The following is a 13910-nucleotide window of genomic DNA, read 5'->3' on the forward strand; positions in this document are numbered from 1 at the left end:
AAGTTTATTTTTGGTGTACAGTAAGGACAGGCTATCGGAGGTAAAGAGAATTTTAAAAAAGGTCATTTCTCATCCTGTCGAGAAAAGGTTAGTTTTACCTTGATGCCACATGGCCAGAATTTGTATAGAATGACTGGATGAATATTCTGCTTTCTAAATTATTCTTAGTAAAACATTGAAGTTCATCCATAAATAGAACTGCCAGGAAATGTCAAGTATTACCTAGTATATCAAAAGATACCACCAAATTTTGAGAAAGTCAGTCACTGTAAAGGGGTTTAGGATTAATTTAAAGTATTATGATGACATTACCTCTACTCCACTTTTTACTGGCATCCTTAACTTTCCCAAAGAGTAAACTGCACAATGTACAAGTGCATTTGGACAAAAATGTCTTTTTGTAATGAAGTTATAGATTTTGATGACTCAGCATGCATTAATGGGAACAAAACAAATGTGACAACACTAACCTGAAAATTTTGAGGAACACTGGAATCATGTTATCAGACTGGGAAGCAAAGTCACTTTTATTGGTAGCCTGAGAAGCCATTCAGGAGTTCAGAAAGCTTAAAACCACAGAAGTTTCAGGAAGCTGAGCAACAACTGATTTTAGACTGAAATCAATGTGGATTTTTTGAACAATTTAATCTTTTTCTCAGAGTGACCCCATTTCAAGTAGAATTTGCCTATGAATTAGTCTCAGGAAATTTTCAGAGATGCTGTAAGATATAAATCAAAATAATGAAAACCCTGTATGAGGGGGACACAGGTGACTAAAAGCATGCTTGGTAAACACTTAAAAAAACCAAATACTAATATTTTACTTAGGCAAGACTCAGCCAAAGCCAGGATAATTGTATACAAAGATGGATTTTTGCTGGACAGATAGTATATTTCACTTCCAAATTTTGGTGATCAACTTTCCATTTCTAATATTTCCCTCTCTCAAAAGCCAAACTATACTGTGTATTGTATTAACTTCATAACATTAAATCCACAATTATTAGCTACAATATTTTTGACGGTACTAAAAAACCTAGATAATATTTATTTGTTACTTTTATCTACATTTTAAAAAAAGTTTTGTTTGAAGATATCGCGCTACTGCAATTTGTTTCCCACAGTACCATTAGTAAAAATCCATTAGCAAAAATCAATCATAAAACACTTAAGAAGCATGGCATTATATGACAGAATTTACTGAAGTTATTTCATAATCAACTTTTATTCCCATAATCATTGGCAGACAGTAACATATGAACAGACTCAAATGTAGCTTGAGGCAAAACCAAATAGGAGCAGAGATGGCTGAAGCTCAAGTTATCTTTCCTTCTGCATTTTACACACACACACTTTCATTAAAGAGGCTCACTAAGGCCATGTATGGGCTTTACATTTCTGCCAGAAGAATCACAGTTCTCCTGGTAGAACTCACAAGCATACAGGCATCCACACAGTTCCTTCTGAAACAAAAAAAAAAAATGGTGGTTAAAAATAACCTGTTTTCAGCGTGGTAGAAGTTGCTCCTGGGAGAGTTTCTCCTGGGAGAACAAATGCCTATAGACTTCTAAAATGCGTGATTCTTTTTGGGGATCAGGAGGAGTTGAGTGGTGGGGAAAGGCTCCCATTCCTCCCCCAGACTAGGGTCACCGTGGGTCTGGACAAGACACGAAGGTAGCTGCTTCATAAATCAGGAGGAGAGGGGGGAACACTTGCTGCTCCCCACCTGCTCATCATATCAGAGTCCCCAGTCTGCGTAGATGGGGAGCTTTGCCCCATTGCTCTAGAGGGCTGGAGCACCCACTGCTCCCTATGCTTTCCCCAGACAGGATCATAAGCATCAGTGGAGAGAGAGAGTTGTTTGAAGCTGAACACCTGTACTGTTCCCTCTGCTGGAAACATTTCTAGTGATGGAAAATTTCTACTCCTAGAAATGAATACCTTTTCATGGCTTAAGACCATGGGTGTAGTGCCTCCTGGGACTAGGGGGGAACAGTTTGTGGGCAGCAGCATACGTGGCAGGGTAGTGAGTAGCAACCGCCTACAGAAGCTGCCAGCAGTGACAAGGGGTGGTGAGCAGCAACTGCCCACAGAAGCCAGTGGTGGCGTGGCAAGCAGTGACTGCCCACAGAAGCCAGTGGCAGCAGCGAGAGGTGGTGGGGTTGGTGAGTGGCGACTGCACACGGAAGCCAGTGGTGGCCAATCTCAGGGGGGAAGGGGGAGGGGGGGACATGCCCCTCACACTGTGCCTCCCTAACAGTCCCCTGTGCTTAAGACTGTGCACCAGAAAGAGTGGTGAAGCAGGCTTCTGATATTTCTCAGATACTTTTAAAGCATGATGGATTTTCTAAAATAGTTTTTATTAATGGAGGTATATCCTTGTTATGAATCTAGACAGCATTTTCAACCATCAAAAGTACATTCACTTTTTCATATGGACTTACATCCAGTATTCTAGGCTGGTGAACTACATTTCGTTGAATTTAAGGGAAAGCACACCTTGTCAAAATATGTAAAATTAGCACACATCTGGCTCATTGTGTGATGGACAGTATTCTTCCTACACTATCCTATTTTAAAATCAGCAAAATCTTGAAAGTGATGTGTGAATACAGTTTCTGGAAACAGATTATACCTACTACTAAATGTTAGGTTAAAATATCAAATTAGATAAATACTTCATTGTGTATACACTAATCTTCAAAATTCTTTACAATATTAGATAATTCTAGAACAGCTATCATAAAAAACTTATGAGCGTTACAGGTCTGCGGTACTATGGGAACGAATATGCTCTTATACATAACACAACCACACTATGACGTAGAGTACCCATATGCTCATAAAATAAAGTAGTTGGCTTAAGATTAACTGGCATGTGCAATTTAGAATCACTCAAGAAAAGACATTAGGAGAAATGCCTTTCGGCAAGGAATAATTAAAAATTAATGAACCTGGTTGCAGTTAAGGTATTTACCCAGTAGTTGCGGAAGAGGAAAGAAAAACCTTTATACTGACCGACTCCTCTCAGAATTTCAGAGACTATCCTTTAAAACTCTAAGACAGACACTGGAAATGAGCAAGCATGCAAAGGAAACTGAAATACTATCTATTATATAATTCGGTAAATTGGAAAATACGATGCTAGCTGCATATCTGAAAGCAGGTTGAAGGATAATAGTAAAGGAAGACTTGTGAAAATATGGCATGAATATTGAAGGAAGAATGAAAAAAATGGAACTAGGAAAAATATTCATAAACACTGCAGACATTGAATTTTCAGTAACTTACTGAACACTCCTATGAGTAGCTTTTTGCAAAACTAGAAAGTGAAGGAAATATGTTCTAGTTTCCACTTAGAACAAGTTTTTGCTCATAAATAAAAGCCAGAGTTTCATGCTGGATTTTTATGTTTTAGGAAGAACTGTATGTCCAGAAGGCTTGTCATATCCCACTGAACAGGAGGGTAGAACCGAGTTTCCTATCAACAGTAAAGGTACTTCCTGCACATTAGTGTGCAAATGCTTTCAAAATCTTGTAATTTCAAGGGCAGATTGCTTTAACAAATTTATTTTTATTGTCTTTTAATAGGCATTTTGTAATTTTGCTTCTGCAGCAAAAACTGTGCATTAGGAAAAGAGAAGACTATTTCATGTAATTGAAGAACCAGTGTAACAGTATCCAAAGCAGAATTAAGTGAACACTTCATTAAAAAAATACTTTGATTAACTGTACCACTTACTATTTGTGGAACAGGATCATATAAAAATAGGCCTCGAAGGGCCCTCATGGGGTCATCTAGTCTAGGCAGGACTGGTCAAGGCAGGATCATCTCCAACTAAACCATTCCATCCAAGTGTTTGGCCAATCTGCTCTTGAGAACTTCTAAGGATGGATATTCCAAAAAATTCTCTATATAGCCTGTTCCAAATGCCTAACCACTCTCATGGTCAGAAAGTTCCTTCTCATCTCCAGCCTAAATTTCCTTCTGCTGTAGCCTGAAGTCATTTTGCTTCTACTCCTGTCACCTATGGCCAAAGAGAAAAGTACATCTACATCCTCTCTATAATCACTTCAGATACCTGAAGACTTATGAAATCCCACCTGAGTCTTTTCCTCTCCAGTCTAAATAACTCTAGTTCTTTCAGTTTTTCCTGATATAGAAGTCTTGCCTCCCAGGCCCTTAATAATTTTTTGTTGCTCTGCACCAGACTTCTTCCAAATTGTCCAAATTGACATGTTCATGCATGGTTCAAAATTTCTTTCCCTCATTAAATTACTTGAAAATATTCTAAACTCCACCAAGTTCTCCAAACTCCTCGTGGAACAGATAATAAGCTAACCCAAACCCTGCTGAAGACACTGAAAAGGAAGATTTCTTTTGCCTTCAGTCAGGCTAAAAGTCCATAAAAAGGACTGGAGACTTTCAAGAAAAGTGGGAAAAAATATTATTTCTATACCTGGCAAGTCTGAAAAGAGTAGAATGCATTCATTGAAACCATTAGCCAGAAGCCGGTCCCTCAGCTGCTGCAGGATAGCCACTCCAATGCAGAATGGAAAGGAAGAATTCCCAAGAAGTAAGGTATCCCAAAGGTGAAAAATTTTGTGCAAAGGAAAGACATCTGAAAAATGGCACAAGCAACAACGTTTTAATTAAAATAAACATTGCTAGTTTGAAAATATAAATAACAAACATCCTACAGATGTTATTGCTGCCTGAGGTATACTATTTTTTAATTTGGGAGCAAATAGGATTAAACTTGTTTAGATATATATTTGTTTTCATATACAAATTTATTTGTATGTATTCAATTCTTCCTTTAATTTTTTTTACCCCCTGCCACTAAATATGCACTTTAAAAGACAATTGTCTACTTTTCCCCCCCTGCAATTACATAATACAATGTTAACACAAACTGAAAAAGCAAAAAAAAGAATGATAATAATAAAAATGCCAATACTACTACCACAAATTTGTATGATACTACAATGCTGACAGTATTCTGAAATGGGAGTTTTCTTCCATTAATATATGCAAAACTTTTTCTTTCAGGAAAATAATATCAATAGTAATCTTTGCTCACAAAACTGAAGACAGCTTTGTCCCAACTAATACAATAACATAATTTTATCAATTACTTGCAATTAGGTAAAGTAATAGAACAGAAGAAATGGGGAGAATAGCCTATGGAAAATAACCAATTGTGCCTACAGAACAAAGTCCAATTCCTTCTACAAAAATGTTTGCTGTGATGAAGTGGTTCTCCAACACTTTCCTTTTGTGGACTATGCTACCGATGTATCCTTTCGGACATCCTCCTTCCATTCTCTCATAAAAGATGCAATTCATTTGACTACCAATATTTAAATGGACACCAGTGAGAACCACTACTTTGTTCCCCAGACAAGAATTTCACCTTTAAACTCTGATATTCCAGCAGTACATAGGACTTAAAATATTTCTGGGAAGAACAGAATGCAAGTTTGGGGGCTTTTTGGATTTTTTTTTAATACCACTAATGCTATCATGAAATAAGACAATACGGCTTTGCCAGGGGCTAAAGGAAAAGTGACATGCTTGAATTTGTTACAATATCATCTCTTAATTTAAGAAGGTTAACAACAATATTGTTCAACAAACAATATAAAGTCAGTAAACAATAGAATATATCTAAGTAATAGTAAATTTAGATAAAACCAATTAAGGTATATTTGATTTTAAACCCAGCCCATACCAAGCTGCTCTCTCTCACCTCACAATGTTGTTTTTGCTTTGTTTTATTTTTTTAATGTCACAAACAGTACATGAAGACTTCTTTTCCCAGATTAGGCCTGTTCTTTCATACACTCTAAATACAGCTTGTGTAATATAATCTAACTGAATTCAATGCTGCACCTAGTTCAGAGAATAGGGAAGCACCAGTTGTCATGGAATCAGTACAAAGAGCTTTATACAACAGCTATGGAATGGGACTGCTGTGGCTCAGGACCGAAATTCACCTAACTCCATGATTCTGCTACAGATCAGGAGTGACCTACTAATTGAGAGAGACTCAACTGACTAATTAAGGAGAAGTTCAAAAAAGGGAGTTGAAAGGACATGTAAGGGATGTCTGGGACATGTATAAGTAATCTAAATTATACACAGATTTTTTTCCCATTACGTTTGAAAAAGACTAGTGTGCATAGAAGCAAAACGACTGGTCTTCACTAGAAGTAGATTTAGGTCTCCATGGACTTCAGCCAACCATGACTGAAAATGAGCTAGCAGCCTAGCAGAGATTCCATAGTCTTCCCTTTTAAACAAAGGAGTGCAGTACATGAAAAACACGAGAAGTTAAACATACAAATACATAGCTAATATTTAAATTAGGAAAAAAAACCCAACTCACGTGTAAACATTGTAAGAAACCAAGGAATAGCATAGAGCTGCAAGAGAATGGACAAAAACATTTTGTTAAGAGCCAAAGGCCTCAGAGCTGACATTCTATCACACCAAAAATGCCCAACATGCCATGAATTTAGTAACAAATGTTCTAACATAGCTTGAAGAAAAAAACCCCAAACCCAAATCTGGAGTTTGCTGCTGGAAGGTGATCTGCTATCAATAATTAATTAATAATATCATTTTCAGGTCCAAATATACCCAGGCAAGGTCTTTGCTTAGATGTGTTTAAATTAGCTATAAATAAATAAATGTAAATAAATTAATAAATAATGCAGGGTCATTTCATGGTTACTCTGCACTCCATTACAGGATGGGAATGCCTGGGTGAGGGTGATCCCTTATCTTCCATCAATGCTGACCTTATGAAGGAACACCTTGAGAGGCTGGACACCTTCAAGTCAGCCCTGACAGTTTACACGCCAGGGTGCTAAAGGAGCTGGCAAGCACCATAGCTCAGCCCCTGGCATGGATCTTCGAAAACTCCTGGCGCTCTGGTGTAGTGCCCGAAGACCAATGTGGTGCCTATCTTCAAGAAAGGGAGGAAAGTGGATCTGGCAAGCTACAGGCCCATCAGCCTGACCTCTATCCCAGGGAAGGTCTTAGAAAAGATTATCAAAGTGACCATTCTTAACAGACTGGCTGGTGGCAGCATCCTGAGGGATAGCCAGCATGGATTTGTTGCGGGTAGGTCTTGCTCGACCAATCTTGTTTCCTTTTACGACCAGGTGACCTATCACCTGGACAAGGGAGAAGAGATTGATGTTGTATATCTGGACTTCAAAAAAGCCTTCGATCTGGTATCCCCATGATCACCTCCTAGCAAAACTGGCGAACTGTGGCCTGGGCTTCACCATGATCTGCTGGCTGGGGAATTGGCTTCGTGTTCAGACCCAGAGGGTGGTGGTTGATGGAAGCCAACTGTTGTGGTGCCCTGTGACTAGTGGGGTCCCCCCCCAAGGATCTGTCCTTGGGCCAACACTATTCAACATCTTCATTAATGATGTGGACATTGGTATCAGAAGTGGACTGGCCAAGTTCACCAACGACACCAAACTCTGGGGTAAAGCATCCAAACCTGAGGACAGGAGGGTGATCCAAGCTGACCTTGACAGGGTCAGAAAATGGGCAGATGAGAACCTGATGGTGTTTAACACTGAAAAATGCAAGGTTCTCCACCTTGGGAAGAAAAACCCGCAGCATGCTTATAGGCTTGGCAGTGCTATGCTGGCTAGCACTATGGATGAAAGGGATTTGGGGGTCATGACTGACCACAAGATGAACATGAGCCTTCAACGTGATGCTGCGGCTAGTAAAGCGAGCAAAAACGCTGGCTTGCATCCATAGATGCTTCTTAAGCAAATCCCAGGACGTCATTCTCCCATTGTACTCGGCTCTGGTGAGGCTGAAACTGGAGTACTGCATTCATTTTTGGACTCCACAATTCAAAAGGGATGTGGAGAAGCTTGAGAGTCCAGAGGAGAGCCACGCGCATGATCAGAGGTTAGGACCTTATGATGAGAGGCTGAGAGCCATGGGACTCTTCAGCCTAGAAAAGCGCAGGCGCAGGGGTGATCTGGTGGCCGCCTATAAGTTTATCAGGGGTGCTCACCAGGATCTAGGGGAATGTCTGTTACTGGGCTGTCTTAAGAAGTTCCTTTCTTATTTTTCACTGTTACTTTAGATCTTGATTCTTGTTGACTCTAGCAGTGTTACTTGTATTCTTAAGGCATTTTTGCCCAATTTATTTCTTCATTGACAAGGTCAAATGGTCACAAACTCCTTCATGACTATTTCAGGCTGGGTATAATGAAGAACTTCTTTACTGTCTGAGCTCCCAAGGTCCGGAATAGACTGCTGCCGGAGGTGGGTCAAGCACCTCCTTTGAATACCTTCAAGAAAAAAATTGGATGTTTATCTTGCTGGGATCCTATGACCCCTGCTGACTTCCTGCCCCTGGGGCAGGGGGCTGGACTCAATGATCTTCCGAGGTCCCTTCCAGCCCTAATGTCTATGAAATCTATGAAAGCATGGGCATTCACATTTATGAGAATAAAATTGGGCATTTTCCCCCCTACATGCTCTTTTATAATGCATGTGCTTTCTGGTGGCAATAACTGAAATTTGGCCTTATAAATATTTTCAAACAGTTTACTTTTTTTTTTAAGACCCTCCATATGTAAGTTGAAAGTTACGAGTTGGTCATCCAAAGGATGAGGTGGGCTAGACACTTATGCTGCTATGAGGCAACTACACGGCTTATAGCAGCCTTGTACAGACATTCAGTTTCTCCTGGGAGAGCTGTTGCTTTCTCAGAAGAACCAACAAGTGTTCAATGTTCAGGGTTTTTTTCTCCCAGAGTAAAAGGGGCTGCCCCAGAAGAAAAATAATCTGAGAACAACCAGTTAAGCCACTCCCAGGAGAGTTGGTGAATGCTGGTACATGCTGTGACTTCTTTCAGAAGAAAACATAGTTGTCCAGCATCCCCGCCTCCCACTGCCAGGCAGACAGTGTGTCACTTGCTGGACTCTGCTGCTCCAGCAGGCAGCAAAACACGTCCCCTTCACAATCCACACATTTTGCTGCAGTGAAACACAGGTTGACTATCGGCAGTGTGGGGCAGCCAATCGGGGCTTCCCTACGCAAGGGAATGCTGCCACCTGTTGCCAGGCAGACCAAGGGATTTGAAAGAGCATGCTGAGATGTGTACATAGGGCCCACTTCAGGATGCAGTGTCAGCACTATAAGCTCTCCCCTCTTTGGGGCCTTAAGCATTCAAGTGCTTGTACCCAAGGTTCTGGGTATGTTTTTCTACCAAGAGCAATAGTTTGGGAAAATTCTTCCAGAATGTGCACATGCAGCACTGTCTGAAGGACTCTCTCTGCCTTATTCTTAGGAAGGCTTCCAAATAACGAACTGTAAGCACTTATGTCACTGTAAATATTAAAAGAATTTAAAAACATTTCATCCTGTATGCCAACTAAGACATTATGCCACTTTAAGGGCTTCTTAATTTTAAGAACAAAATATTTATAAATATGAAAAGGCAAAAAACCTTTATGCTCATAAAAAGTTAGAGTTGCATAGAAAGTCAGTCCAAGTCAGGAATGCAGGAGCTGATGTTCTAGTATTAAATTTAGCTTAAATCTACACAGCATGCATGATGTAGTTTACTTTTTGTGGTGTTTTTTTTGTTAAAACTAAAAGTTTAATATTATATTTTAGATCATAAAAGGCCCAGTTTTATATTGTTGTTACACTTTTACTTTTCATGACCTTATTTGTAGCGAGTAATGTGCAATCTTAATATTGCTTTCATGGTGGTTTTTCTATTTAGTACACATTTAATTCTCATTTAAGTATCTGCTAGCTAGATAACTAAAACAGATCGTGTAACAGTAACAGAAGAAGTTGAGGTGACAGAACTTGTCAGTATTTTTTTTTAAATAGCTGGACACCAGCTATACCCAAAAGCTTCAATTTCTCCTGGTTAAAACAATAATAAAGAACAACTTTATTACTATTATCATGATATAACCATACAGGTAAACATCCATAAGTGTATTTTGTAAGGTATTCAATACACAGCTTGATGGTTCCCACTACTGTTAGTAAGAACTTCGGTAGTGTTCATGCATAGACATTTTTGGAACCATTTACTCACATTCAAAGGATCTGCTTCATTCACTGGAGAAGAAAGTACTCAGCACAGATTGCATTTTCTCTTTGCTTTGAGATTCCTTCTTTGCTGAGGTAATTTTCAGAGGGACACTAGTTTGTAAATCATCTTAGAAGTTCTGATCTGCCTATGGTTTGATTTTTTAAATACACTATTAAGCAAAGTAGACTTTATACATGATCACACACACAGGTGCAAACATGTGTATCTACATCTATTTTGTAGATATATTTTTTTGAAAATACACACACAAGAAAAAACATTTGAAATGATCTGGCATGCTGAAAAATGCAAATAAACTGAAGAATATGGCAAATAGTTAAAAACAATATTATTTCCAAGACATGGAGCTAGCTACAAAACACTTATTTAACTTGATAAAAAGCCAGTATAGAAACATTAAATAACATTGAAGTATCAGGCAGGCATTAGGAAAATTACAGGAGTTGAAGAAAAAGTTTTCCTTGTCGTTTCCTACAACAGGAAGGGGCCTAAGTAAGTCTAAACAGGATATAATTATTCATCTTCAGCTGATTTATTGAAAATACGAAGCATTATTGCATTGTTCACTTCTGCCATTTCATTATTCCAGTGCATCAGACGAAAAGTGAAAAATGAAGATAAAGGAAAAGAGTTGTATATACCTGGTTTAAAGTACTTGCCTCACAAACATGAATTCAAAATAAGAAGCCAAATTTACTTATTGAACTAGGATACTTTAAATATTTAGTAAATGCTGCCCCCTAGGAACCACAGGCTAGAATTACCATTCCAAGACTGCTAGTACTTTTACACCACAGTGATTTTCAAACATTTTCTGTTAGCCTTCTAGCCCGTTGGAGACGAGGGTCCTAATGGCTCCCTTCACACCTGTAGCTTTCTTTCAGAATGATTGTTGCTCAATCTATCATAGAAAGTTTACAAACTACTTCATGAGACCAACATTTTTACCTTCATAAGATTTTCTGGATGAAAAAAGCTTCCATGTGAAAAGTGATAAGAATTGATTAATCCAAATACACAATTTCAAAGCAACTATTCAAGGCCATTTTCTCTAGGAAATGCCTTGATACTGTCAGCAATCCTATAATTATTAGGCCTGTCCAAAGCGGCTAATATTTGCTTTGGATTTGGCTGATTTGGGAGACAGTGATTCGATTTGGTGATTTGAATCACTGTCCCAAATTGATTCAGCCGAATCTGATTCAGAGATGCGGCTGCTGCTGAATCAGCCGAATTTCTGAATCACACAGGTCCCATCCCCCACCTCCTCTCCCAGGCCCGCCTGGCCCCAGCTCCCAGCTCTTTGGAAAAAAAAAAGAAGAAAAAAAAAAAAAGCCTTACTCACCAGCTCCTGCCTGGCAGGAGGTGATCCCCACTGCCTCCTACCATGTGGGGGGCTCTGCCATGAGCCCCTGACCCCCGCCCACTGTCCAAGCCCCCCCATGGCTGCCCTGCCTGCCCCAGCTCCTGGCCCTTTAAAAAAACAAACCAAACAAAAAACCCACCCCTGAACTCACCTGTTTCTGGCAGGCGGGGTTCCCGCTGCCCCCCACTGCATGGGGAGCTCTTCCACAAGCCCCCAGAAGCCCTGAGGCTGCTGCAGCAACTGGTGAGTGTGGAGTTTCTTTTTTTTTTTCTTTTTTTTTTTTTTGGTCCCGGGGCTGGGGCAGGGGCGGGCGGAGGGGAATGCAGAGCCCCCCATGCAGCATGGGGCAGTGCGAGGCAGCAGGGATCACCCCCCTGCCTGGCAGCACCTGGTGAGTGGGGGCTTTTTTAAAAGGGCCAGGAGCTGGGGCAGGTTGGGCAGCCATGGGGGGGAGGGCTGGGGGAGCAGGCAGGGCATAGGGTCTGGCATGGTCCCCTCCCCCTCCTCCACCCCCTACTTACCAGCATGGAGTCTGGGTCCAGCTCCCTGCTGCAGTGGGCAGGGACTGCCTGAAATCGCCAAAGCTCTCTGAACCTTTTCCAAATCAATTTGGAGAGCTTCAAATCAATTTGGACCTTTTAATTCATCCCCTGATTCGATTCAGATTCATAGAGTTGGCCACTGAATTGGGCTGAATCTCTTTCAAATTGAATCAGCACCCGAAGCTTCGCACAGCCCTAAGAATTATTGCTACATACTATATCTGGAGTTGGGTTGAATTTTGTACTTAAAAACACAGATTCAACAGTTTGTCCGTGAAGAATCTAGCAATAACAGCAGTTATTCACTGAACAGATCTGAGATTTTACAAAAGAAAATTGGTTAAAGTTTAAAAACATTCCCCTTAAGTTTTGCATTTTCTGCCTGACCGATTTCTCTCTCTCAGATGATGTTAAACAGAATATAGATGCAAACATTAATTCATGAATTGTGCAGAGACTATTAGGTCTTTCAAGATCACTTGTTGGATTTAATTAAGTAAGAAATAACAGGTTGCTATCTGAAAGCTTCTTCAGTAGGTGCCAACAAACACCATTCTACTACTAAGAATTCCATACAATACTATCTAGCATTTTTATAGCTCTATTCACTAACAAGATGTCAAAACATTTTGTAAAGTAAATTAGCACCATCTACACCATGGGAGCTCAACCTCCAGCCAGCAGCCATGTTACCTGACCCATGGGACTCCCTACATGTCTGGAAATTTGGCAGTGGGGGTATGATGGCACAGCTCCCCTGCTGGAAAATCTCCAGACCCATGGGGAACCCTGGGCCTCAAATGATGGATCTGCTCCCTATTCCAGTGCACAGGACTAGGTGGGGGCAGCACGAGACACTAGGCCTTAATCCCAGAGTGCCGGATGTACAAGGAGGTGGTATCATGCCAAGATCCTATCTTGGTGTACAGGAGAAAGTAAAGGGTGGTACCAGGCCCCTTGAACCCAATCCTGGCACACAGGGGCAGAACACCTGGTTACATAGGTTCATGCCTTTCCACCAGGGCATTTAGTAGGAGAAACCAAACAACAACTGTGTACCAGAATGAACACACACCAAAAAGCTATCAAAGACAAAAATACCCAGTTATCTGTGGGGGCACACTTCTTACAAGAAAGCCAATTTCTCAGTTTTAATCCTCAAAGGGAATTTACAAAACACTTTTCATAGATGAGCCAATGAACTTCACTTCATAAATTTACTGGGTACCAAAAATCATGGACTAAACAACAGATATTGGATTTATGAAACATCATAACCTGCCTGCCATCTGATAACCCCAGGTAACCTCTCTACATTTTACCAGCTTCTTTTCAAGAAGGGGAGGAAGGAGGACCCGGGCAAATATAGGCCAGTCAGTCTCACCTCCATCCTTGGCAAAGTCTTTGAAAAAAATTATCAAGGCTCACATTTGTGAGAGCCCGGCAGGACAAATTATGATGAGGGGAAACCAGCACGGGTTCGTGGCAGGCAGATCGTGCCTGACCAAACTAGTTTCTTTTTATGACCAGGTTACGAAACGCCTGGACACAGGAGGAGGGGTGGATGTCGTATACTTAGACTTCAGGAAGGCCTTCAATACGGTATCCCACCCCATACTGGTGAACAAGTTAAGAGGCTGTGACTTGAATGACTACACAGTCCAGTGGGTGGCGAATTGGCTGGAGGGTCGCACCCGGAGAGTCGTGGTGGATGGGTCGGTTTCGACCTGGAAGGGTGTGGGAAGTGGGGTCCCACAGGGTTCGGTCCTTGGACCGATACTCTTTAATGTCTTCATCAGTGACTTGGACGAGGGAGTGAAATGTACTCTGTCCAAGTTTGCAGATGACACAAAGCTATGGGGAGAAGTGGACACG

The 13910-nt window shown here is 40.7% G+C and overlaps 1 protein-coding gene across 13 annotated transcripts in view; it reads right to left on the reverse strand.

The window, feature by feature from the left end:
• TBCK (TBC1 domain containing kinase) overlaps positions 1 to 13910 on the reverse strand; it is a 187895-nt gene that overhangs the window by 84636 nt on the left and 89349 nt on the right. For 11 of the 13 annotated variants that reach the window (XR_003094992.1, XM_006027572.3, XM_025208794.1 and 8 more), the window contains 2 exons: positions 6393 to 6429; positions 4461 to 4622 (listed from right to left, as the gene is read on the reverse strand). The exons of 1 other annotated variant lie outside the window; for it this stretch is intronic. Coding sequence is in view for 11 of the 12 variants with exons in the window: in XM_006027572.3 (XP_006027634.1) it covers positions 4461 to 4622; positions 6393 to 6429 (199 nt within the window). In the remaining variant the exon portion in view is untranslated. Of the gene's footprint in view, positions 1 to 3781; positions 4029 to 4460; positions 4623 to 6392; positions 6430 to 13910 lie in introns of those variants that run through there. One more of the 13 variants, XM_025208799.1, reaches the window with a different exon arrangement.

This window comes from Alligator sinensis, unplaced genomic scaffold, assembly GCF_000455745.1.
Source record: "Alligator sinensis unplaced genomic scaffold, ASM45574v1 scaffold1092_1, whole genome shotgun sequence".
NCBI classification, from domain to species: domain Eukaryota; kingdom Metazoa; phylum Chordata; order Crocodylia; family Alligatoridae; genus Alligator; species Alligator sinensis.